The sequence below is a fragment of the Hipposideros armiger genome, unplaced genomic scaffold (assembly GCF_001890085.2).
Source record: "Hipposideros armiger isolate ML-2016 unplaced genomic scaffold, ASM189008v1 scaffold_258, whole genome shotgun sequence".
Lineage (NCBI taxonomy): Eukaryota > Metazoa > Chordata > Mammalia > Chiroptera > Hipposideridae > Hipposideros > Hipposideros armiger.
The window spans coordinates 1,418,779-1,442,760 of NW_017731608.1; the positions used below are offsets into that span (position 1 = coordinate 1,418,779).

At 53.4% G+C, this 23,982-nt stretch overlaps 2 protein-coding genes and 1 long non-coding RNA gene across 6 annotated transcripts in view; 1 reads left to right on the forward strand and 2 right to left on the reverse strand.

The window, feature by feature from the left end:
• LOC109390224 (uncharacterized) overlaps nt 1-3,989 on the reverse strand; it is a 9,612-nt gene extending 5,623 nt beyond the window's left edge. The window contains exons 1-2 of the long non-coding RNA XR_002125523.1: nt 2,337-3,989; nt 101-2,177 (exon numbers count right to left, since the gene is read on the reverse strand). This is a non-coding gene — a long non-coding RNA (uncharacterized LOC109390224). The remainder of the gene's footprint in view (nt 1-100; nt 2,178-2,336) is intronic.
• The window catches only part of CSTPP1 (centriolar satellite-associated tubulin polyglutamylase complex regulator 1), a 180,833-nt gene extending 167,690 nt beyond the window's left edge, over nt 1-13,143 (forward strand). The window contains exons 5-9 of one of the 2 annotated variants that reach the window (XM_019656428.1): nt 5,481-5,566; nt 7,317-7,512; nt 8,184-8,293; nt 10,630-10,693; nt 12,854-13,143. In XM_019656428.1, coding sequence (XP_019511973.1) covers nt 5,481-5,566; nt 7,317-7,512; nt 8,184-8,293; nt 10,630-10,693; nt 12,854-13,013 — 616 coding nt within the window. In that variant the 3' untranslated portion in view covers nt 13,014-13,143. Of the gene's footprint in view, nt 1-5,480; nt 5,567-7,316; nt 7,513-8,183; nt 8,294-10,629; nt 10,694-10,962; nt 11,675-12,853 lie in introns of those variants that run through there. The other variant, XM_019656427.1, reaches the window with a different exon arrangement.
• ARFGAP2 (ARF GTPase activating protein 2) lies at nt 13,077-23,608 on the reverse strand. Of its 3 annotated transcripts, XM_019656422.1 has the most exons (17): nt 23,333-23,608; nt 23,044-23,162; nt 22,401-22,473; nt 21,765-21,896; nt 21,594-21,674; nt 20,671-20,752; nt 20,335-20,391; nt 19,627-19,668; nt 19,203-19,255; nt 18,614-18,750; nt 18,410-18,541; nt 16,511-16,639; nt 16,297-16,431; nt 15,233-15,359; nt 14,980-15,073; nt 14,744-14,862; nt 13,077-14,279 (listed from the first exon to the last, which is right to left on the reverse strand). In XM_019656422.1, the coding sequence occupies exons 1-17, from the start codon at nt 23,402-23,404 to the stop codon at nt 14,259-14,261; spliced, it is 1,605 nt and encodes a 534-aa protein (XP_019511967.1). In that variant the 5' UTR covers nt 23,405-23,608; the 3' UTR covers nt 13,077-14,258. The 3 variants fall into 3 exon arrangements, with proteins under 3 accessions (XP_019511967.1, XP_019511968.1, XP_019511969.1); XM_019656423.1 differs by lacking the exon at nt 19,627-19,668 and having other exon boundaries at nt 23,333-23,597; XM_019656424.1 differs by lacking the exons at nt 22,401-22,473; nt 23,333-23,608 and having other exon boundaries at nt 23,044-23,118.
• Between the last annotated feature and the right edge of the window lie 374 nt (nt 23,609-23,982).

Consider the following 23,982-nt stretch of genomic DNA (forward strand, 5'->3'; position numbering starts at 1 on the left):
AAAAAAAAAAAACAAAACAGACTGCAGAGGTACACTGTGAATCCAAATGGACTTGGGGACTTCAGCTGCACCCATAAAGGACACCGGTCATATGACCTACCAGAAGAAGTGCAGTCATCGAAGGTGGCTGTTCTTCCTGGCCCTGGCTGAGGGCTGGCTTCCCCCAAAAGTGGACTCGAAACAGGATAGCTTGCTTCCGCCTGAGAGCCTCTGCCCGGCTGGGTGCTGGCAACACTGACTTCCTCTTGAGCCATATATTTTCTTTGCTATTTTGAGCTCTTCCAGCATCTTAAACCAACTAGAGTACACTTATTGATAGCAACTAACAGTTATTTTGGTGCTTATTATACCCAGTACATCATCATACTGACTCTTCACGAGGATCTTGTGAAATAGGAACTATGATTATCTCTTCTTCACAGATGAGGAAACTGAGGCTTGGAGAGAAAAGGTAACTTGGCCCATGAGTGGTGGAGCTGGACCTGATCCCAGGACTGCAAACCCAGGATGGCAGGAAAATGGGGGCCGCTCGTGCCACAGGCCAGGAATACTGACCCGTAGGGGCTGATGGGAAGTTGGCAAGTCAGTAGGTTCAGACTGGAAGCTGTTGCCTCCTTGGCACCCACTTAACTCCCAAGCAGCCAGCCCCTCCCAGCTGTTGGAAATCAGCAACGGAGGGAGAGAGCGGCCAGCCCCCTTAGGATTAGCTTGGACCCTGCCAAGTGCTCTTTCTCCATTCTTTCTCCATTGCTTGCACTGGACCCCACCCTTCACATGGTTCTGCTCAGAGCCAGCCTGAACTGGAGTGCCTGCCCCTCTCCCCCTGAGTCCCTCTCTCTGGCCCAGAGACGTGGCCTGCAAGGATCCCTCCACGACCCAGTAGATTTGTACAGACTCTTGTTGGCAGCGGCTCCCCATTGGCTCCACTTCAAAGCAGGGGCGGCCCGGCTCCTCCAGGTGTCAGAAGCAGCTGGCACGTTAGCAGAAGGCCTCTGGCAGGAAGGGATGTTGAGCCAACTGCCATCAACTGGAAAACAGCACATGTGGATGACCTCGTCTCCAAGAGATTCCTTCTTGAGGCCTCTGGGGCGGTGACAAGTTTGAGTTCAGGGTGAAGGAGCTGTCTGTGGGCTATCAGGTCTACAACCTTGGGTTGTGTCTGTCACCAAATGCAAAGACAGACGTGGAAGCCCCCTGCCTGCCTTCTCCCACAGTCCTGCCAAGATCCCAGTGCCAGATGCCCAGAATTTTCATGGGTCAGAGCACTAGTTTGGAGATGGACAGCGCAGCCTATGATGTTTCTAAAAGCACTTTTCTACAAGTCTTTCAGACATTTCTGCTGCCACAGTCCTCTGAACAGCAAACTCTTTCCCCACCAGAACCAACACTAGGGAGAAGCTGTTAGTTCTGTCCACACTTGGGATGACACTCTGTCGGAGCTGGAAGAAGGTCTTTCATGCTTTTGAGAAGCACAGGTCTTCAGGCCTCTGCTTGAATATGTCCAGCAACAAGGAACTCACTCCTTAACAAAGCAGCCACAATCCCAGAGCTGGGCAGCTTGAAAAAGTCTTCTAGAGCCAAACTCGAGATCCCTGTGACATCTTCCTCAGAGGCAGCCCTCACTTCCTCCTCAGTCTTCTCTTCCAAGCTCAAGGGTCTAAATGCTGTCATTTGTCTGACATCATGGTTTGCAGACTCGCCACCACGCTAAGCCCTTGTTCTCTGAGCCTAAATGGACTGTCCAGATGTCACCTGGCCAGGAGAATTGAAGGGTCCTCTGGCCCCTCTTATTCATTTGCTTGTGCATTCCTTTATTCAGCAAATATCTGCTGAGTGACTGCTGTGTACCCTGTACCCTGCTGGAGCCTGGACTCAGGCAACAAGCAGAGAGACAAGACAGGTCACCTGGTGGATCTTCCAGTCCTGAGGCAAACACAGACATGAACAGTGTGAGGAGCTGGTCTGGGGTAGGGCAGGCTTCCCAGAGAGGTGCTGTGTAGGCCGCAACCTGAAGAATGAGGTCGTGTCGGGTAGGTGAGGAGAGGGGCGTGGACGGCGGGGAGCGTTATAGGTGGAAGGTCTGGCTTATCCGAAGAGCCTGAGGGAGCGCTGGGAAGAGCTGAAGGGTCCGTGTGGCTGGAATAGAGTGAGAGATGCCGCCTGTGGCCCCCACAAATCTAAAGAGGAGAGGAGAGGCGGAGGGGGGAACATGGGTAAGAACGGCGGATTCCCGTCTAAGGGCAATGGGAAGCCTGTGAAGGGCTTTAAACAGAGTTGTAAAATGGTCAAATTCACATTTTAAACAAGATCTTTCTGAGCCCAGTGTGGCTACTCACTTAGAAGGAGGCAAGAGTGGTTGCCGGGAACCAGGTAGGAGGCCACCCCGTTGTCCGGGAAACAGAGGTGGAGGCGAGTGTCTGATGGTGGCTGTGGAAGTAGAAAGAAGGAGATGGATTCAAGAGAAATGGCAGGGGTAGGACTGACAGGACTTGGTGATTGATGGACGTGAGTGGGCCAGGGAGTTTCCAGGATGTCAGCAGAACTCCCAGGTTCCTGGCTGAGCAGGGTAGTGGGTGGTATTGCTGGTAAAGAAAGCGGAGATCCTATTGGCTTTTCTGGCAGCCTGTCTCACTGGTTGCAATCAAGAAAACCCCTCAGTCCTTTTCACATGTGCTACTAGGACCCAGCCACCTGTCCCTCAGAACGAAAGCCCCTGCTGGTCCCACCTGACCGGTATAAGTGTCAGCCCACCAAGGAGCAGGGGTCAAGACCAGGGCACACAGGGCTGCCCTCCTCCACAGAGACTGCCACCCTTGCACTGGTGGGTCTCCTGCTCTCTGCTGGCCATGCTCTTGCTCGTCCCCAGGTGCCCATCTTTTAAAAAGGGCGCTGAGGCTCAGTCAAGAGTGACCCTGGCCTGAACGCTGCAGGCTGGAAGGGCGGGCCCTGTTTGCAGCTCCTAGTCCTTTCTGTGGCTGAGAGAAGATGATGTTTATGGCCGTTGTCTTGGAAGCCCTGGTGTGGCAGGGCTTGTCTCGGGAGCATGTTGGTTAGCGGAATTACAAATTCTGGATTTAGACAGTGTTTGCACAACTTTGTGAATATACTCAAAAAACAATGTATACTTTTAAAGGGTGAATTTGACCGGTATTTGAATTGTGTTGCAATATAAATAAATGAACACATAGGTCGAGTAGGAAATAGTAAGTGGAGGTAACTGCTATAAACGGGAGCACTGGGTCCAGGTTGATGATAAACAAGAGAAGCCAAGTAACATCTTCAAAGGCTTCGGCTCCCCTTCGTGGTTTCCTGCTTGGGGATGTTCTCAGCCTAGCGTTCTTCCTTAGTAATTAACTTCAGGCCATCTGAGTTCTTAGCTGTCCTGGGAGTAAGGCAGGAAGGAACGGTCACTGGCTTCGCTCCTCTGGGGACTTCTCCTTCTCTGCTGAGGCTGGGACGGAAGAGCTTTGAGGTGCTGGTGGCTCTTCCTCCGGAGCAGTCTGGGAGAGCTCATGTGTCCTCTGTAGTTTGGCGGTCAGCCAACCCCAGTCCCCGCCACCTGCCCTCTCTCTACCTCTTTGGCGTCTCCCCCCATCCCATCCAGATAGAATTGGGGCTTCGTGCCCTTTCTCTTCCTTTTTTGCCTGCCTGGGTTCTCCTCAGGTTATGAGACATCCGGGTGATTGCTTAGCCTGTGGCTCAGCTCTTGGTCCCACCAGCCACTGATGAAGGGACCAGGACGCCCTCCTGTGGCTATCAGCAGTATTGCGTCTTCACACCCTCGGGCCTTGAATTTTTTCCAGCTAGAATTTTAATGTTCAACCCTGGTAGTTTGGGCAAGTTTTTTTCTTCCCCAAGAGATACATGAGAGACAGTTAGGCTTTAAGATATAGGTGAAAAGAACAGAGATAAATTAGCCACAGAAACTAAGAAATACAGTAAAACCTTGGATTGTAAGTAACGTGGTTTGCAAGTGTTCCACATGACAAGCAAACATTTCTAATACATTTTAACGTGGTAAACGAACGATGTCTTGCAATATGAGTAGTTTGTTCCCGGAATGAATTATGCTCGCAAACCAAGGTATTATTGTAAATGTTTTTTAAAAGAGGCAGTGTGACCTAATGGAAAGTCCATGGCCTGTGGAGTCCAGCGAACTCACCAGCTGTGTGACCTCAGCACGTTAACTTCCCTGAGACTTAGTCTCTTCCTGTAAAGTGGGAATAATAAGAAGACCCCCCCCCTCGTAGGGTTGTTGTGGGATATTTAATTAATGTAGGTTAAATACCCTCCTTGCACAGTGCCTGTCGTGAAGTAGGTAGTTTCTACTGTTATTAGCTCAACTGAAGACTAGATGTAGGACCCACGTTCACTCACTCTTCAGGGAGATCTGAAACCAGGGCCAGCTGCCCTGCAGAATTCCAGGGGTACCGCTCACATTACATCCTCTCCAAAGCCCCCTCCCCAGAGGTGGGCAGTGCTGGCTCGCTCAGGAGCTGACGCAATTCCCAGTTTGGGGGCCCTCTGACACAGGGAAGCGGAGAGAGACTTATGAAAATACACGACAGAGCAAAATAAAACTTTTTTTAAGTAAAGATAAAGGCCCAGTCAGAAACAGATTGGGGGCCCAGCTCCCCTTCAGTAGATGAGCTTGGCGCCCTGCCTGGCACACGCTGGAGCCCAGCAGTGCTCTTTCCCTTCCCTTCCTGTCCTCTCTGATGAGGGCCTGAGCAGAGTGTGAATATGGCCTTGGCCTGATCCCTTCGTCGTCAACAAGGTTTTCTTCCTGCGAGGTGGGTGCGCAGTGGGAGGGGTCGACTTGTAAGAGTGGACAGCAAGGAGGGGCAGTGGTCACCACGACATCGCGAGATGGGGTGTGTTCTTTGGCCTTCTGAAGTGCAGAGTCCCCAACAGCTCTGCACCCTGTTCCTTTTCTGCCATCTGTGTCCCAGGATGAAAGTGCCCGTAGCTCTTTTGGCCCTTGGTAGCTTATTCAGTCTCAGTACCACTTGCCAAGACCCCTTTAAACCTCTTGGCTGTTCTTGCCTTTTCTGATCAGCTGTATTTATTCTGAACTAAATGGTCCTCACTGCAGGATGAAAGGATTTACTGCTTCAGAATATGAAAAGAAACCTTGGCTGCGTTACAATTGCACCCTCTCCTTGCTGCCCACCCCCACTCCTTGCCTCCTCATGCCCCATCCACTAGCTGGTGCCACAGAGACTGAACTGGGAGCCTGCCCTGGGTAGTGTGGTCAGCTCAGTTTGGTTGCAGAGCCCAACTGATGGAGAAGAAGTGAGGTGACTGGGAGGAGCTTGTTTAGGGGAGCCCTCTCCCAATGCTGCCCCCAAGGAAGACTAGAGCCCCAGGAATGGCTCAATCACACATTCTCCCTCTCTCCCTCTCTCTCCCTCTCTCTCTCTCTCTCTCTCTCTCTCTCTCACACACACACACACACATTTTTCTCTCTTTCTCCTCAGGATTGTCCTCATGGATGATGCCATGGACTGCTTGATGTCTTTTTCAGATTTCCTTTTTGCCTTCCAGATCCAGTTTTACTACTCAGGTGAGAGTCTTCCAGGACCCCACGTGGCTCCTGTCGGACCACATCTCCTCTCGTACCCTGTTGCCCATCCCCTCTGTGTGCCTGGCACACACACACTTCTCTCCCGCGCCTCCTTCGGTGGTGTGCTGCACCCTGGGTCACTAACTGGATGTCTAGCTCTCGTGGCTGGAGGTCACAGGATTCAATCTGCGGAGCCTGCTCCCTGAGCCTCTTCAAGACACAGAACACCACAGTGCGCCCAGTCAGCAGTGCCCCCAAATCAGTTGAAGTGATAACGACAGTAACAACAGCAATACACACCGTTGTAACAATACCTGAAAACATACTGTGTGCCAGGCATAGCACCCAGGACTTTAATCCTTACAACAGCCCTAAGAGATAGGTCCTTTAAGAGATAAGCTTACAGAGCAAGTAGCCAAAGTTGCAGAGCTAAGAAGTGGTGGGGCCCAGACTTGAACAGAGGACTCACACCCAGGCCAGTGCCCCTTGGCACCGCTGTATTACCGCCATCGGAGCTGCCTTCCTTGGCCTTGACTCATATGTGGGCACACATTTTCCCACCCACACAGCTGTAAATTAGCACACAGCAGTCCTATCTCACACTCCCACCCTGCTCCCCAGGCCACACCAGCTGTGCCCTTACACCCCTTCTGGAATCAGGTGGAATAAAAATAGACAAATAAATCCAAATGCACAGCAGCTCACACACAGCAACAGCAAATGGAATGTCGGGGTTAGAAATTGCTGACTATATCCATAAACAAACTTGTTTAAAATGGGCTCTTCCAGTAAACAGAAGGCTGTCCTTGGAGCCTAGATGTGGCCTTCCTGCCAACTGGTGGCCCAGCCAGCCCTGGCCTCACTCAGGCGCCACATTCTCTTTTCTTGATGGCAGCCCAAAGGCCTGGTCAGGCAGGACCTGGAGCCTGGGGACTCATGTCCTGCTCTTAGCAGCTCCCGGCAGTTGATTTCCCACTTCACTGGAGCTCTTGGGCCCTAGAGGAGCAGCCATGTTTGAGAGAACCGTGTCCCCTTTCTGCCTCCCAGGCCCCCTTCTCACAGCGCTCCCAGGACAGGGCAGCAGCGTTGGGTCCCCGAGAGTCACTACTGCCCAGTGGTACGTGTCAGTCAGCGGTCAGGTGGGCCTTAAGTTACTGCTTACTAACAATGGCTCAGCTACTAAAATTTGAAAACGATTTCAAATGTTTAACAAATTAGCAGTTTGCAGGCTTTCTCTTCTACACTGATATTCCAACATGCGTTCTCGAGTCAGAGTTGGGTGGCCTCACAAGATGGCTTACCAGTGACAGTATGAACACCTTCACTCTTAAAAAATATTTATAGCCATTTACTATGTGCCAGGCCCAATACCACCAGGTGCCCCAGGAAGGTTGACAAGACATGGTGCCTGCCTTTGTATGAGGACCTCCCATGCCAGCAAGGAGACAAAGTAAATAATTACTCAGAAAAGTCATCACTGAGTAAGTGCTACAGAGAAGCACAGGGTGCTGTGGATGTGAGGGGGCATCTCACCTGGTCTAGGAACAACTGCCCAGAGGAGGGGACATTTGAGCTGAAACACACATTGGTGTCAGCTCTCCTGAGTGTGGTGTTAACATGAGGTTAAGGACACCAGGCACGGAGCACGGGTGCTGGCATGGAGCTGAGCTAACAGAGAAGGGAAGACACAGTGAAGGGACAAAGTGTGTCCTCCCTGCCTGACCTGTGCCCCTCCACCTGTGGTCCCCAGAGTTCCTGGAGAGTGTGGCTGCCATCTATCAGGACCTCCTGTCAGGCAAGAACCCCAACACGGTGATTGTGCCGACGTCATCCAGCGGGCAGCACCGCCAGCGGCCTGCCGTGGGTGAGGCCAGCATGCCAGAGGGGGTCGAGGCGTCCCTGTTCTACCAGTGCCTGGAGAACTTGTGTGACCGGCACAAGTACAGGTGAGAAGCGGGCACTAGACCCCACCTTGTGCCCAGAGATTGGAGGCTGCTGGCCCTGGAACAGATTTCTAGCAGGATGTTCTGCATGGTCCAGGGCTTCTAGGGCCCTCGGTGGTCAGAGTAGAAATCAGAACAGTGCCTTTTACCCAAGACCAGCCTGTTGACCAAAAGGCTGCCCAGGTGGCTCACTTAGGAAGATTGCTTCATTTGGGCAAGACCAGCTGAGGTGACCAGCGTGGCCCCTTTCTCCTTCCCTAGAGATAGAGTGGCCTTGACTTTTTAGAGAGAAGGAAAAACAATCACTGGACAAGGAATTCACTCTACAGAAAGGGAGGGATAAGCTGTCCTGTGTGGCACAAAGTCCCCTTGGGGACAGAGCAGCCATTTTTGGTCTCTTCCAAGAAGAGGCTGTCACCTATTGCCGTCTCCTCCTCTCCTCCTTCCCCTCCCTCCCAGGGAAAGCACCAGTTGGTGAACATGCCAGCCCTTTGTGTCCACAGTCACGGCCTTGCTCCCGGCCATCTGCCATGCTCCCCCAGGGTCTTAGGGCCCCGGGGCAGGCAGGCCCCTTTGCCTTGGATTTGGGCGTCCTCCTAAACCTGAAGGTATGGATGAAAAGATGGCACTCAGCCTTGCTAGTCTTTGAATCTGGCATGGTTTCTCTCTTCTAGCTGCCCACCCCCAGCACTCATCAAAGAGGTCCTAAGCAACGTTCAGAGACTGACCTTCTATGGATTCCTTATGGCTCTCTCCAAGCATCATGGAATCAACCAAGCCCTAGGTAAGCCAGAGCTAGCTGTGGCCAGCCTCTCCTGGCCCCACAATACAAAACCTAGCAGGAGCTGGCCTCTTTTGGCAGACTGTGCCCATGAGGAAGAGGCATCACCATCTCTGTCTTGACTTCTCAGGGCCAGACTCTGAGACCCAGGGAGCGGGAATGCACACAACACAAACCTGCCCTCTTAGGCCTGTCACACTCCCATGGCAAGGGACACCCTTCCCCACCCGAGGCCCTGCCCCAACATGAAGCAGCCACTCCACTGGCAGAGGCGTGCCCAGCCCCTCTGCAGAGAATCCCCAGTTCTGCTTTGGGGAGTGGCCTGTAGGTTGGGCAGACACAGGACTATTTACTCAGGGGCTCTGGAGATTATATATCAAAGCGACCTCAATCCCATTTGTAAACAGGGCAGAGGTGTGTCTGGGGAGACTTTTTTCCCAGCTGGGAAGAAAAAGTCTGACTAACATGAAAGGGAGGAGAGGCAGTAGGGAGCTTCTCATAGGTTGGCCTTCTCCACTGACTCCCCAATCCCCTCCCGCGTGCACTGCTCTCTTAGAAGAGCCACCAGTGGAGCTGGAGGGTTCTTATTTGTCTCTCTCCCCAAAACGTATCCAGGTGTGCTTGGGATCCCAGGTTCCTGAGTCTCAAAGAAGAGACATCCAGCATCCCCCTGCCTTTTGCCAGCTGAGGCAATGGAGTCAGGGAAGGAAATGTAACGCCCGGTAAATGCCAGCCACAGTAGGCCAAGTACTGGGCTAGACACTTTAGAGCATATGTGATATAGAGCCTGCCGGGGGTGCTCTGGGGTTCAGGGGAGCACACACCCCCACAGGACTAACTGGAGGCTCATTCAGGCATGATGCTACCTGGCAGCCTAGTTGTTCTGAGTCAATCCTTGGGGCTTGCACAGGTCTGGGGACCCCTCAGCAGCGAGGCGGGTAGCCAGGGTCACTGGCTGAAGAGAGTAGAAAGGAGTCAAGAGCAAGGGGGTGGCAGGTGGGGATTTGCTTAGGTGTCATTTCACACTCCTAGGTAACTGACCATCCTTTCCACCAGTCACAGCCATTGGGGCGGAAAAGCAAAAGCTAACTAGCATCTGAGTCAGCCTGGACTAACCGCATGCCCTCGCTTTCGCTAGGGCCTTTAAAAAGGACAGTCACTCATTCAGCCACTTTTACAGAGCACTAGTGCTGGGTGGAGTGGGAGACTCCATGTGGTCTCTGCCCTCCTTTGAGTCTCCAGGGTATGAAATAAAGAACTGGAGATACTCTGGCTGCAGCCAGTTGTAGAGAGGGGCTTTCCTGTTCCTTCAGTCCTCAAGGCACCCCACCACAACATGAGAGGGTTCCATGGAACATAGTTTGAAAACCACCAACTCAGAGCAAAAGGGACCATGAGGCAACCTCTGAAAAAGCTTTGGAAAAGTTGGCAATTGAACTAGAGCCAGGTGGGTGACTTTAAGACGGAGACTTTCTCGAGACCAGCTTTGTTAATTGCCGGATCTACCGTAGGCTCTGACCACCAGCGAGCGCTTTTCCTTCAGCAGTTTGCTGCTGAGCCTCTTTCTATCTGCAAACTTCAGCTCCACCTTCCCTCCCACTGTTAACAGCTCCGGGGAGCATCCAAAACTCACTCCCCTCACCTCTCCCCAATATCAAAGAATGAATTCCCTTAGTTTATAGCTGAGGGGACCAGCTGAGATTTGTGGCAGAGCAGAGATGGGACAGCTCTCCTCCTGGCGGCTTCCGGCCATGCCAGAGAGTTTGGTCTGCCCCTGACCCAGGCTCGTCTTCTCACCCCTGGCACCCTCCCTGGAGGGGCTGAGGCAGCATTTTTTACCATTATCTTCCAAGTGGGATCACCCTGATTTGGGGGCACAAATCTCAATACTATCTGGTCTTCGTGGTTAGCCTGAGCCGTTTCCTGTGTCTCTGACTCCTCTTCAGCCCAATACCTGGGGCCTCTAGGTAGGTCTAACCCCCCAACACCAGCTCACAGCCCACCATCCAGTCTTGGAAGGGGATTGCCACTTGTGCAGTGACCTTGATGTTTGGGGATGTCTCCTTAGCTGTGGTCTCCGCCCCAAGTAGGGGAGGGCACGCATTGGAGTTATGAAATGTAATAACTGTTGAACGTACCCAGCAGTACCCGAGACTCTGTTGCCTCCATAGCAGTTCTCTTAAGAGCTCTTCCCGTGTCTTAAGTCAGCCCTCCGAGTCCGCAGAATGTGTGGACATCAAGGTGAGGGCACGGAGGCATCTGCTGGGAATGGGGCTGGCTGACTGGAGCCTGGCCGAAGGACCCTCGTATCAAGCTCTGTGCCCCCAATTATCTCCTAGGAGCTTTGCCTGACAAAGCGGACCTGATGCATGACCCAGCCATGGATGAGGAGCTGGAACGGCTGTAAGTGTCAAATGGGGAGATGCTGCCCCCTTGTGGGCGCCAAACTCAGTGGGCCATGGCAATGCCCCATCATGGGGCACACAGCACTTGTCCATAACACCCTCTTATCAGTCAGGGAAGGGCTTGGGGGCCAGCAGAGGCCCGAGGTACCCTGTCTTTGAGTCCCTTGGGAATACAGCCTATGGTTTCATCTAAATGCAACAGTGCGGAGGTCCTGGTCTCTGGACAGGAAGCACCTTGCTGCCCTCTGGGCTTCTTCCCTCCTTCAGGCTGGCCCAGATCCCAGGCCTCGTCAACTCAGTCACTGCCAGTGCAGAGGCCAGCTGCCTGCCTTCTCGGACTCCTCACCGGGTTGGCTTTTCCTGGAGATCCCTCCATCATGCCCGCAAAGTGGATGCAGAGAGTGATGGCTCCACAGAAGAGACAGACGAGTCCGAGACTTGAGTCTGAAGGGTGCTGTCTACAACACCCTGTACCCAGCTCCCACCCAGCCCTTGGGACTCCTGCCCAATCTTCTCTCCCGCCCAAGCCATGCTGCCCTCTGCTGGTGAAATGCTGAATAACAGCCCCAGCCTAAGACCTGCCCCAGGGGTTCTGATACCAGCCAACCCCAAGCAGTGACCCAAGAAAGCCAACAGCCTACTCTCCCTGTCCCTGTCAGCCTTTGCGCTTTAGTCCGACCCCAAGCTGACAGCAGATTGAACTTGGCATTAGCCTTTTGCTGATGGTCCCCACATGAGGTTCATCTCCTCACAGCAACTCCAGGAAGGGGGAAGACCATCAATAGCCATGGAGGGCCTTGCATGCTCAGGTGATACCAGTGGTGCCAGTATTGGGAGGACATGATCACAGTGGCCTTCTGCTGGAGGAATAGCCACTGGTCATAGGATGAAGGGTGGGCAAGTAGGACATTTCATTTTCAAAAACTGCTTCAAGTCTCCTGTTAAATGTGAAATGAATAAAGTCCCTTGCGTCTGGTAAGTGGAGTCTAAAGCCACTAGACTGAGGAGGGGGCAAAGGGAATGGGTGAGTTTGGGTTCTTGGTACTGAGTCCATTTTTCTGGGGGGACTGGGAGGTGGGGGCCAGAGGACCACCCATGCCTGGAGACCTGCCTCAGATAATGAACAGACGGCTTATTACCTCCTGCATGTGACAGCAGCCTTTCAAAGGACAGGTGCTCACAGCCGGAAAGGGCCTTCAGGAAGCAAGTAGAGGGTTCAAGGCCAAGCCCCCATAACTTTATAAAGACCCTGGCCACAAAGGGTCAGTACTGCAGAACCTTCTAGCGAGCTTCATTAAACATTTGCCAAGCTCCTGCTCAGCGTCAGGGCAGTGTGAACACGACGGGCCTGCGGAGTATAAGCCTCCAGCCAACTGAAGGCACGGACAAGTGTCCAGCTTCCTTGAACTGGGCAGGGGTCCTTAAGTAAAACCCACCCATGGACCCAGAGCAGGCTGCCTCCTCCGAAGCAAAGCCAAGGGTCACCACCACTGGGCCCACACATTTTCCTGCGCTCATTTCTGCCCAGCCCAGCCCCCCGGATAGTTAAGGAACTGGCCCCCAAAGCCCTGTGATGCCAGGCCAGGGCCAGAACTTCCGGTCCAGCCGAAGCTGTAGGCACACAATCCTCTCCAGCCTCCTGCAGACAGAAAGCAGCTGGGAAATTCTGGGATCAGAATCACTTGGAGAACTTGTTTACAAGGCAAATGACCAAACTCCAGCTTGGAATGGGGCAGAACCTGGATTATGAACACTCCAGACCATTCCCAAGCCGGAAGTCCCAGATCCATGCTTTGGAAATCACTGGCTTATTAGAGCCCCCTGGCTCCCTCCACCTATCCTTTCTAATTAATCATCTTCCAGATCGGTGTTTACCCCAAGGACCCCTAAGGTGGCAGAGGTTCCAAGAGCCCCTATAGGGGAAAGCGGTTGCCAAGCCAGGGGTTATACAGACACATCCTTTTTTCCTGGATTTAAAAGGATCCCATTAAGGTTTGTTTATTTTACTATTAAACTCCACTAAGAAACACCCCCCGTCTGGCCTGCCATTGGGATTAGGTGTACAGCTGCTGAGGTTGCTCGCCTACCCACAGACACATGGCTCAGCGGACAAGTTAAAGGGCCAACTAATACCAGCTCTTTCCTCCGCGTGCAACAGGGTGGTGAGGTCGAGGCTGCACCGGACCTCGCGGCAGCACAGGGCCACGGAGCCAGGGGCCTTTGGCTTTCAGAGAAGAGACAAGCTGGAGGTCCTGGAGAAAGTGCTCTCAGCCTCAGCACCAACGCCCTACCTGTATCGGTGGGAACCCAGAGAGTGAGGCAAGGGGCCTGCACCGGTCAGGGAGGCAGGATGCAGAGAGGACACTACTTCACTCAGACCATCAGGGGCCCGGGCCCCGGCGGGGCTTTATTTGACACCACTATGTTTCAATACAAACAGTCCAGAAAGAAAGTCAAGTCCCTTTGGGAGGGAGGGGGTGGCTGGAAGAGTGGTCTGTGTTGCTTGGGAGCCCAACCTCAACCCGCAGGGGGTGGGGTGGGTCCTGACTGCCAGCACGGCAGGGCAAGATGGCACCAAGGATGACACAGTGCATGGCCAGTGGCCAGGACACAAGGCCTGCGGCTCTGTTGGCGCCTCAAGCTCTCTGTGGGTGCCATCCAGGCTGATGGAGAGGAAGGCAAGCTGAGCCCCGGGAGCCCGCTTCTGTCCCTCACGTCCTCTGCTTCCTTGGCCAGCATTATGCTCACAGCATCCATCAAGGGCCAATGAGCCACCAGGGCCACCAAGCAAGGAAGAAAGGACAGTCTCAGGAGGGGACAGAGGGTCCTGGGGTCCACATGGGTGGTAAGGAAGGACTCCAAGACACTCAGGAGGCAAAGTAATCCTCCAAGTGACCACTGTAAAGGGGGTGACACAGGAGACCATCACTCAGGCCTCCAGTCTGATCCCAAATTAAACCTTTAGGTACCAGGTCAAGTTTCTCACCCTTAGTAAGGCCCAGACGAAGGTCCTTCTCCTCCCCTGCCCCCTCCTGGTACCCAGAAGAGGCCACTGGAGCAACAGCAGCAAGTCCAGGGCCTCCTCTGGGGGCTAGTCTACAGCAGAACTTTCCAGACCTCCCTACTGGTTCCAGAGGATGGGGCCAAACCCCCCCGATGACCCGGAAGGATCCTAGAGCCCGCCAAAAGCCTTCCACCTTTCACCTTCCCTACTCAGGGAAAGCCTGGACCCAGAATAAGCCATCCTGAGGGAATGCCCTCCCCTCACTCCCAGTGTGGCAGGACAAGTGAGCAGCAGCTTTGGGGGCCAGACCGGAAGGACAATAATCTAGCACACAGGAAAGGATGTGAGGGGAGAAGAATAAAGGGCTCACTCTACAGGCAGAGGTCAAGAGCTGGTACCGCCCATCCGCCTCACTCAAGACCCTCAAAGGCCACCCACTCACACACCACACACATAAGTAACAGTTCCTCCCCAGCTTCCACAAAGCAGGCATCCCTGGCCTGGTGATCATGGGGTTTTTGCTGCCGTCACAACCATAAGCCTGAGCCACGGAGCCTGATCAGTAGGAACCATAGCGATCCTGGGATGGGGGAGAAAAAACAAAGTCAGCATCTCTGACCTGCAGCCGCTTCCCAGCATGTGCAGCCTCCCCCAACACACCTGGCAGGGCTGGGTACAGGGCAGGGCTGCGGGGGTGGGGAACCTATCTCACTATGGCCGAGACTGTTTTATAGTTTAGTGTGACCCAGGAAAGAGGGGGCCAGTCCCAAGGGGGAAGCCCTGCTGATCTCACAGAAGCTGGGGAGAGAGAAGACTACAGGTGACAACACGGGGAAATCAGGGCGGACTTGGCATCCTCTTAGGGAGAGGCCCAGCCCTGCTACTAAGCTCAAAGGCAGGAAGCTGCCCCTCCAGGAAAAAATGCTCGCTCTCTCAGGCCCAGGGGCTACCCAGCAGCAATGTCTAGATGTCCTGGAGGAGGCCAACCTCAAAGCACTACTCTTTAGGCCCCTCCCACCCAAGGTCAAGCGGCCCCACCCTCACCTGCAAAGAATTCATCACACCATTGGCCAGCACAGCCATCTTCCCGGCCACAGACTTGACACCCTGCTTAAACTGGGCAATGTCAGCTGTGGGGAGCACATTCCCCAGAGATACGCTACCTGTAAATGCAAAGGAAGGGGTGACCCAGAGCCCTGCAGGGAGCCCTTCCCAGTCACAGGCCCTCCAGCTCTACTCACAGGCCTTGCTTGGTGCCTACCACACCATTGGGGCCCTACCTGCTCCATGAGCTCCGTCCATGTCCCCAAAGAGGTCTGAAGAGCTGATGGCATTACTGCCTGAGAGCTGCTGTAGCCGAGACCTGGCTTCATACTGTGGTGAAAAAAAGGCAAGGCCTGGGGGTCTTCTGGCTGATGACCATGAACTCATACAGGCCGAGCCACTCTGGTGCTAGAGCCCAGAGCAGGCGCAGGGAGGAAGGCCTTGCTTCTTCCTGCTGCCTCCAGCCTCAGGGTGGGCAGCTCCACTTACCTCGGCATCTACCTCCCGCCCAAAGAACATGTCAGATGAGATGGCTTTGGCTCCTGCAAATTTCTGACGTGCTTCGCTGGACTCAAGGCCTGAGCTCCGGCTTTCCACTTCCCTCCGGTTTGTGACTCTGAGGATAGAAGTGGGACACCATCTCTGACCCTTCCCTCTATTATCAGGGGAGAGGAGCACTGTCCCGTTACTACCAGAGGCAAATCTGGGGGTGCTTACCAAGGGCCCTCTCCCCTGGATGAGGCCCCTGCCTTCTCCACATTGAAGCCAAGGCCTAGAGAGCTTATGTCACCTCCCTAGGCAGCCCCAAATCTCTATAGCTTCATCAAGGTCAAGAATGTCATGTCACTACTGCTACTCTATTCCTAGTTACAACTGGCCTAACACTAAGGTGACCACGTCTCGGTTTGCCTGCATTTATACTTTCTCTCCCGGCATAATTGTTATGGTACCCCTTTTTACTCTCAGAAACATCCCAATGTGTGAATGAAAAGGTGTATGGTCACTCCTACCTAGCACTGATACGCAGACACAGGGCTAGGTGTTTTCAAGCTTCATTACACTTAATCTTTCCAGAGGCCCTGTGAAGTCATTACTTATGTTCCCATTTTACAAAGGGATCATTTGCAGGTAATTTATCAATTAAACATTTCCCAGATTTAAGGTGGAATAAGCTGTTAAGAAAATACATTTTAAAAATATGTAAATAATAACATGGGGGCCAGAGACACACAACCCTCGGGAAGTCGGGACTAAAGCATAACATCAGGCCCCTCCTATCAGATAAACGGACCTTGAACAAAAGAGGAGGCTGCCAGGCCTGTCATGAGCACAGCTTAATCCAAAGCCCGATCACTGTCCAATCCGGTGGCCAATAACCACGTGGCTATCTAAATTTATTTAAATTAAGAACGCAGTTCTTCAGTTGCACTGGCCACATCTGAAGGGCTCAGTAGCCACAGGCCTAGTGGCCACCACACTGGACAGTGCAGATACAGAACTCTTGCATCATCATAGGAAGTTCTACTGGACAGTTCTGCCTTAGACCACTCCACCTTTCTGAAATAGGCCGGATGCTTGAAATGGTGACTTCAGGCTCCTTCTCTTCCATCCTGTCCACGCCCCAGGTGGTATCTGTATCCCAGCGGGAACCAAAAGTTTCCCCCAAGGAAAAGGGGTTGTCCTTGTACCTAGGGAAACAGTAGAGTGGCTCAGAGAAGGCTGATGAGGAACATGGTGGCCAAGTCTGCACCCCAACAACAGCCTTACTTTGGGGGTCCAGAGGCGAAAGTCCCCACATCGTCAAACAAGTCCAGCTGCGAGCGGGAGGACTTTGCACTCACTGGGGTTTCCTGCTCGATCACCTGCATCTCAGACAGCACCGAGTGGGAGACGGAGCTATAGGGAAACAGAGCCAGGCATGAGAGCAGTGGTGCGCGCCAGTGTCACCGCTCAACAAACGGTGCCAGCTGCTGACATAAACCTGCGCTCCCCCTCACTGGACACCATCTAGCAGGGAGTGCTCGGAACTGCAGGACTGCAGAGCACACCCTCAACTGTTTACACATTTGCAGTTTTCTCAAGGCTTCTCTGACAAATGACTGTTTGCCTGTGATAATTTTAATAACGTGCACCAACCCAGTGATGGTGCTGTGTCCTTACCAACAAACAGACTGGCTGCACTGGGAGCCCCATCCTTCACCAAGATGGTACACACACACAAAAAGGAAAGATAAAAAGTGCCCCAGAACCAGGCAAATGAGTCTAATGGCATCAAAGGATGAGTTCTTCATGATCCCATCCTTTTTGAAAAAACAGAAAGCATTTCAAAGTACAAAGCCCGGCCTTAGCACCAAGATCTGGATCTGCTGTCTGGGTTCCCAGAGACCAGAGGCACGGAGTTGGGCAGACAGTACCCACCGCCGATGCCTCTTTCCTCCCAAGCCACGCTCCACAGACGCATTTTAAGGATTAATTTCATTAAAAAATACCTACGGCTTTAGCAGGTGGACCCCCAGGAGTGAGTATTTTGCAACAGGGCTTTAAATAGGGTGGGCTGGGTTTAAATATCCTCTTGCACTACAGAAAAAACAACTGAAAATTTGTTCATACCCTTTAACCCAATAACTCCCGTGACCAAAACAGAAGGGAAGGAAACCTAAAGTCCTTTTCGAGATTAAGATTTTGTTTCTCCGATTAGCTGTGGGTTACACTAGGAGCACGCAGACTGAAGGGGAATAACTTAAGTCCAACTGCACGTGTTTTGAAAGATTGAGTAGAAATATCCAGCCTTATGTTCTTCCAGGGAAGCAGAGCATAATGGCCAAATATACTGAATTGAGATTCAAACTGTTCTATGTTCCAAACCTGTTTGCACCCATTACTAGATTTGTGGGCTTCAGCCAAGTTGCTTAATTGCTCTGAGTCTCAGTTTTCTCATCTGTAAAAAGGGGTAACACCACCTTCTGCACAGGACTGTTGTGTGCAAGTAACTAAATAAGGCCACTGGCGGAGCTCATGCCTCTCAAAAGGAGTAGCCACCACTCAGCACAAGCTAACTAGCCAGGATTGCTGGACCCCGCAACGTCAGACATTCCGATTTTCAAGAGATCAAAAATCTAGTTTTTCTGAAATCTCTAGATGTTAACTTAGTGTAGAGCAAATAAAATGCACGAGAGACTGGTTTGCAGCCCTTGTTTTGTTGAATAAAACCACAGCAACAGAAAGCCAGTGGTCCTGAAACAGGAAGGGTACCCTCAACCAAAGGGCATTTGAATGTCTGGGGGCATTTCAGGGTGTTGGTGTCTGGCAGCACTAGTGGCACTTAGTGAGCAGGGATCAGGGATGCTAAAAGCCCCGCAAGTTCTCAGGGAGGTCTTGAAAAAGAAAGAGCTGTCCTACCACTCACAGTGCCATTAGCACTCCCAGTAAGAAACAGCACCTCAGACTCATGGACATACCAACAGAGCACCTGATCCTGTGATTCATTCATTCAACAAATAGGCATCACACACCTCCTATGTGCCAAGGACTGTACGAGGCGCTTTAAGACAATATGCAAAGTTCTCTATTTGGCCTCGGAGGAAGACTAAGCCTACAACCCCAAACTGCTGAGAAGAACCCCGGAGAACAAGCGTTTCCCCGCCACGCCCCAGGGCTGAGCCTCACCTTCGGGAAACCAAGCCCATGCCCAACCTCTCCGCCTGCTCTCGCTTCTTCCCTTCCAGATTCTGGAGCTTCTTCTCCTCCTTCTTCCGGTCGATCTGGAGCTCCTGGTAGGCCAGACGCATGGAGGCAACCCTTGGAGGGAACAAATGTGTCAGAGGCCAGCACCCAGCCACGGGAGCCGGGGCCCCTCTGGCAAACACTCACATGGACTCCTCGGCCTGCTTCTTGGCATCAGCCACCTGCTGCTCTCGGAGCTTCTCTGCCACCTGGGCCTGTCGCTCAATCTCGCTGAAGCTCTGGCTGCTCACCTTCTGGGCCCCTAGGCCTTTCTTGGCACCCAGCTGGGAGGAGAAGCATGTGATGGGGGCCTTGCCAATCACAATGTCCTCCTTCGCCTCCCAGGCATGGGTACTCTAACTACACCCACTAGAAAGGTTTCCTTCTTAAAGTTCAGGGTCAAAAATAGGAGCCAGTCAGCATAGTCGAGAGGGAGAACAGGGGCTCTGCTAGAGCTGGGCATGAGGTGGCTCACACAACCCCAGCAGAGGCCTTGGGGCAGCTAATATTGACACCCTCCCCACCCTCCCACCCCCATGTGTCAAGCACTCCAAGCAAACAATCTCTGACTCCTCCCAGGAACCCCCTTGCAGATAAGCATCTTAACAGCCCTTGCATAGGTTAAGGTTCCGAGAAGCTGCCAAAATCATAGCCAGTAAGCGGTAGGGTCAAGGGGTGAACCCAGGCAGTCTGACTGGCTCCTAACCATTCCACCACATTGCCTCTGCCCACCTACCCCTTTCTTAGCTGCTGCTGGTTTCTTCTTGCCAATGAGGGAGGTTTTCAATTCTGTGTGAGAAAGAAGGTGGGGCCTGAGTGAAGGCAAAGGGAGGTCAGAGGCAGCAGCTCAGTCCACACCATGCAATTCCTTGGCAAGAGCTTCTAAAAAGAACAGCTTCAGGCAGGGGAAGGCAAAGCTGCCACCACCCGTTCCAACCAAGTGTCGGGACAGTCCAAGCCAAAAACAGACAAGATATGGGGAGTTACTGACTCCCAGCAGATTAAGACAAGAACTAGACCTGAAGCACCAGAGACAAACAGAGTCCCTGAACCAATACGAAGGCTGCTAGGCAGGGGGCAGATGCCAAACATCACCCTCAGTTCCTAAAGCAGGGAGCTGGCGTGCAAGGGGCAGGGCTCCCCAAGCGGCTATTGGTTACCTCTGGCAGGAAGGGCCCCTTTGGGTGACAGACACATGGACTCTGGAGAGAAACAGACTTGTGGCTAACAAGGAGCCCACCCCAGAGCCTCCATCAAGCTCCCAAGCCCAGAGGCCAAAGTAATTCCCAGAGGCCTCTACAGAGCCTCGCTTAGACCAAGCCTGGCCAGCCTTCTCATAGGGTCAGTGTGACAGTCATTCTGTTGGCTTCCTGCCCCAATCCCCAAGGGTCAACTGAACAAACTGAGATCAGCAAATGGACTGTTCACCCTGAAGCAAGTTTGAAGGACCCTAAGGAAAGAGTAGAAAAGAGCTGAAAGGCCAGGGACTGGCTGAGAAAGGACAGTGTTACCTGCAGCCGTGAGCAGTTCAGAGCTGTCCCCACTACCCCATGAAATGACCAGACAGGCCAGTCCTGCCTCAGACCCCAGGGTGAGGTGTCCAGTTGTGTGCTGCCTACCCCTCAACTTTAGCTAGACCCAGCCCACATTCAGAGGCAGACCTCAGGCCTCGCGCACCAGCCCACCCAGGTTCATGAATTCAAAGGGTTTGACTCCAAAGTCCCTGAAGTCAATGTTGCAGCCACGAATTCAACCCCAGTCCCTGCTGCAGGGAGTTAAGATGCTCAGTGTCCTGGGGCCTCAGTCCACATGATCCACAAGGCCCGCCCTCTCCCAGTCGCCTCACACCTGCCAGCTGTCATACTGACCCAGAGAGGCTTTGGGTGAGGTGCCCAGCAGGTCTGTGTTGGGGCCATGCTCCGGCTCTGTGGGTACAATGGTGGGAGTTAGGTGTTAGGCTCAAAGCTTCCTGTGACCGCCTCTTAAGGGAAGTAATGGGACAAGAGTAGGGGACACTGGCTTTCCTCAGCTTGCAAAAATAAAAATGCCTTCCTCCAAGGGGTTGAAATGAATCCCAGCCCACTCAGAGATGTAGGAGACACCCCCCCGCCCCAACTCCTATTCTCTTGACCATATGTCCCATTCCCCGCCCCACGTCCTTTGCCAGGAGCAGGGCGCTTGGTTGGAATGCGGGCTGAACTCACGTGCCAGTCCACTGTTCTCTGCAGACGGGGCTGGCTGCTGGGTCTCTGCTGGACTGGTGGCTGGTGCATTCCAGGCAGGGGGCTGAAAAGGAGGGCAGATCACAGAAGTCTTCACAAGCCTCTCCGGCTGGCAAAGAGCATCAAGAACCTACAAGTACCTTGTGGATACAAGGCCCTACTCCAAGCCCATGAGGAAAGGAGACTAGAGATTAGTAAAATTATAGTCGCTGTTCGCTATGGAAGAAAAGAAGGAAACTGGCAGCCTCCTCCACCCCTCCGCTACTTACTTAGAGCCAGAGCCCATTCCCCTAATTTCATAACAACAACTACTGGGCACTTTGTGCCAGGCACAAGCCTAAGAACTTTTCACACATAAACACATGTAATTATCACAACAAACCCAGTAAGGCAGATACATCTCTGTTGTGAAGACGGGGGTTTTGACAGGTTAAGTGACTTAGCCACCATCCTAGAAATACCAAGTAGAGGCGCAGGGAGGGATTAACTGAGAGTCTGGCTTCAGCACCTAATGCCAGTAAAGGGGAAACCTCCTCCCATGGTGGGCTGCTGGGGAGAGAATCCTTTCATTGTCCCCAACCACAGTCCCTTTCTTATAGGGGGAAAATTCAGAAAGAGTTATTTGGGGCTTCCAATACCTCTTGAGCCTTCAAGAAGCTTCTCCTCCTCCTCCTCCCTACCACCCCAGCATATAGGGGTCCATTCCTACAGAAAGCCACATTGCACCCCTACTCATGGGAGGAAGAACACCTGGGCCTACTCAGCAGGGGCCTCAGACATCCCCTGTCTGAGGTGTCACACCAAGACGAATAGTATCCACGCCCGTGATCGCAGAAGGTCTTGGCTTTGGTAAGGAAACCACCTGTCAGGAACAATCCTGGGAAATATTCCTTATGGGCACTCACTTGGGTGTGTTCCGTGAAGAAATCTGAGTCCTTCTTCTCCGGAGAGTGATTGGGCACACTACTCATATTGTCTATCCAAAGCTAGAAGGGAGGAAACACCCCTTTTGAAACACACGGCTCTGAATATTGTCACTCACCCCACAACCCGAGCCCTGAGGACCAGGCACTTACATCGGTGCCATGCCTAGCCTGGGCCGCACTCCCCAGCTGCCGGATCTTTTCCCGGTACATCTGGGCAACTCGGCTATTATATTTGGTGTTGGCATCACTGGCAGTGCATCCATGTTGGCGAAAGAAAGCTGTCTGGAGAATAAAGAGAGGAGAGTGTGCTACAGGGGATTCTCCCCACAGCAAAAAAAGCCCAGTTATTATTTATACAGGATGATACACTCTATTGATACCAGCAGTTTTTCATAGAGGTAAAGTTCCTCAGGAATTCCTGCAGGAAACACAGCCTCCCATCCTCTGAGAGGATCAACTAAAGCCCAGCCCTCACTCAACCCTACCTGAGGATAGATAGCATGCCTTATCCGCTCTGCCCATCCTTCATCCAGGCCCACAAGACTTGGGTGACTGAGGAGGCCCCAACTCCCTTGGCCTTCCCCCAAGAACATCTGTCTAGTTTAGTTTGAATCTGAAGTCCCTTTGAGAAGAACAGTCACCAGTTTCCAAGTTGGGAGAACAGTGTTGCTATAGACCAGAGAATCCCCTGAACACACAAACTAAGACAGCCTGCTAGGAAGTCATCCTAAAGTTAGTGCTCAGGCAGAAAAATAGGGACGGGGGAGGATGGTCAAGGAGCTTTACCGCATTGGCATTCCCGCCGACCTGCATACACCTCAGCTGGAACCAGTTCCAGTTGGAATCCAACTCTGTGGACCTGTGTGCAAGGGCTGCGTGTCACCCACCAGCAGATACCAGGAGGCGCTTCCCTGGCAGACCATACCTGTCATTTGACCTCAGGCTGCAGTAGGCGCCCAGGAAACATTAATCAGCCACCACCCTATATCCTCCACTCTACCCTGTCCATGAAAGCTTTGCTCTTCATTCATCTAGTCAAAAGGGTACTAATTATTTTCCAGATCCGAAAGGAGGTCGAATTCTCAGGCACTCAAGCTTGGATATGGCTTTCCCCTTAAGGACGGCCACAGGAGCACCAATATATCAGCAACAACAAGGTCAACGCTGCTAACTTTTCTCCGAAACTAACGCTCGGAGAGTCAAGTCTGACCGCCAGGAAAGGAGGGAGTTTTGACCCAGACGCGGAGACGAACTGCCTGTGTGGCAAGGGGCCCGCACAGGCGGTTCCCTCCCGTGGGAGGCTACCGGATCCCGCCGGGAGGTTTCCGAACACCGAATTCAGAACGGTCCATGTCGAGGCAGCCACTCTCCCTTGCTGAGCACACAGCCCTGGCCAGGTAGAAACACAGCAGCCGCATGGAGACCCCACCTGATGAAGCTGAGATGGACGCCCAGGGAGCGGTGCACCCCGGAGCAGTCAATGCAGAGGAAAACACCGTACGTGATGCTGGCCCAACTCGGATTCTTGGCGCCACAGTCGAAGCAGGCCTGGGTGGAAGAGGCGATGAGCCAATGATTAGGGGCCCCGAGTCGAGGCCGGGTGCTGACACCCCAGGAAAACAGCTCACGTCCGCCCCTCTTCCTCCCTCGTGCCCAAGGGGAGCCGGGAGAGTCCCTCTCGGCCGGCGCCAGACCCCGCGCCCCTCCCGCTCACGCACCTTGTTGGTGGGAATTGCGCGAAGCCTCTTGAAAAGAGTCTGGATTTCGGTCTTTCTCGGCTCCGCCGCCATTTTCTCTCCTTCCCAGACACCAGTGCGACCGACGGGCCCCGACACGGGCCAATCCGCGGCCGGGAAGGTGGGGTACCCGGGTTGGCCTCTGCCGCGCCCTTGCCAGCCGAGGGGTGGGGTGATTTGTCCTGAGCTGGACCAATGAGCGGCCGGCGGGACGGGCGCAGGGTCGTCAGGAGACGCGGCTCCACTATAATCGCCCGAGTCCACGCCGCGCCACGCCGAGGCCAATCCGCAGCCAGTGCAACGCGACGGCTCGCTGGCAGGTCCGAGCCCCGCCGCAGCGCTGGCCCCGGAAGGTGGAGCCACCTCGCAGAAGGCGTGGACTGCTAGGCCAAGGGACCCTGGCCTTAGCTCGGGTCAGTTCCCGACGGACGAGTAATGATTAACAGCCCTACCAAGCACTCAGGGGCCCATCGGCTCACACCAAACCGGATCTCAAGTTCCTTCCACCCAGATGAGGGTCCCGAAGTTCCAGAGCAGGTACCATCTGCCAAACCTTTGCCCAATCCCCGCCCCCATAACATCCTCTAGGCCCACCCACCTCCCCTCGGTGCCTCTCCCCAGATGCCCCCTGC

Coding starts and splice junctions, on each gene's coding strand:
- ARFGAP2 (XM_019656422.1), bottom strand. CDS start 23,404: ATGGCGGCGGAGCCGAGAAAGACCGAAATCCAGACTCTTTTCAAGAGG. Junction 19,256..19,626: donor AGGGGCCCTTCCTGCCAGAG/GTAACCAATAGC, acceptor TTTCTCACACAG/AATTGAAAACCTCCCTCATT. Junction 16,640..18,409: donor ATGGGCTTGGTTTCCCGAAG/GTGAGGCTCAGC, acceptor GTTTCCCTATAG/CTCCGTCTCCCACTCGGTGC.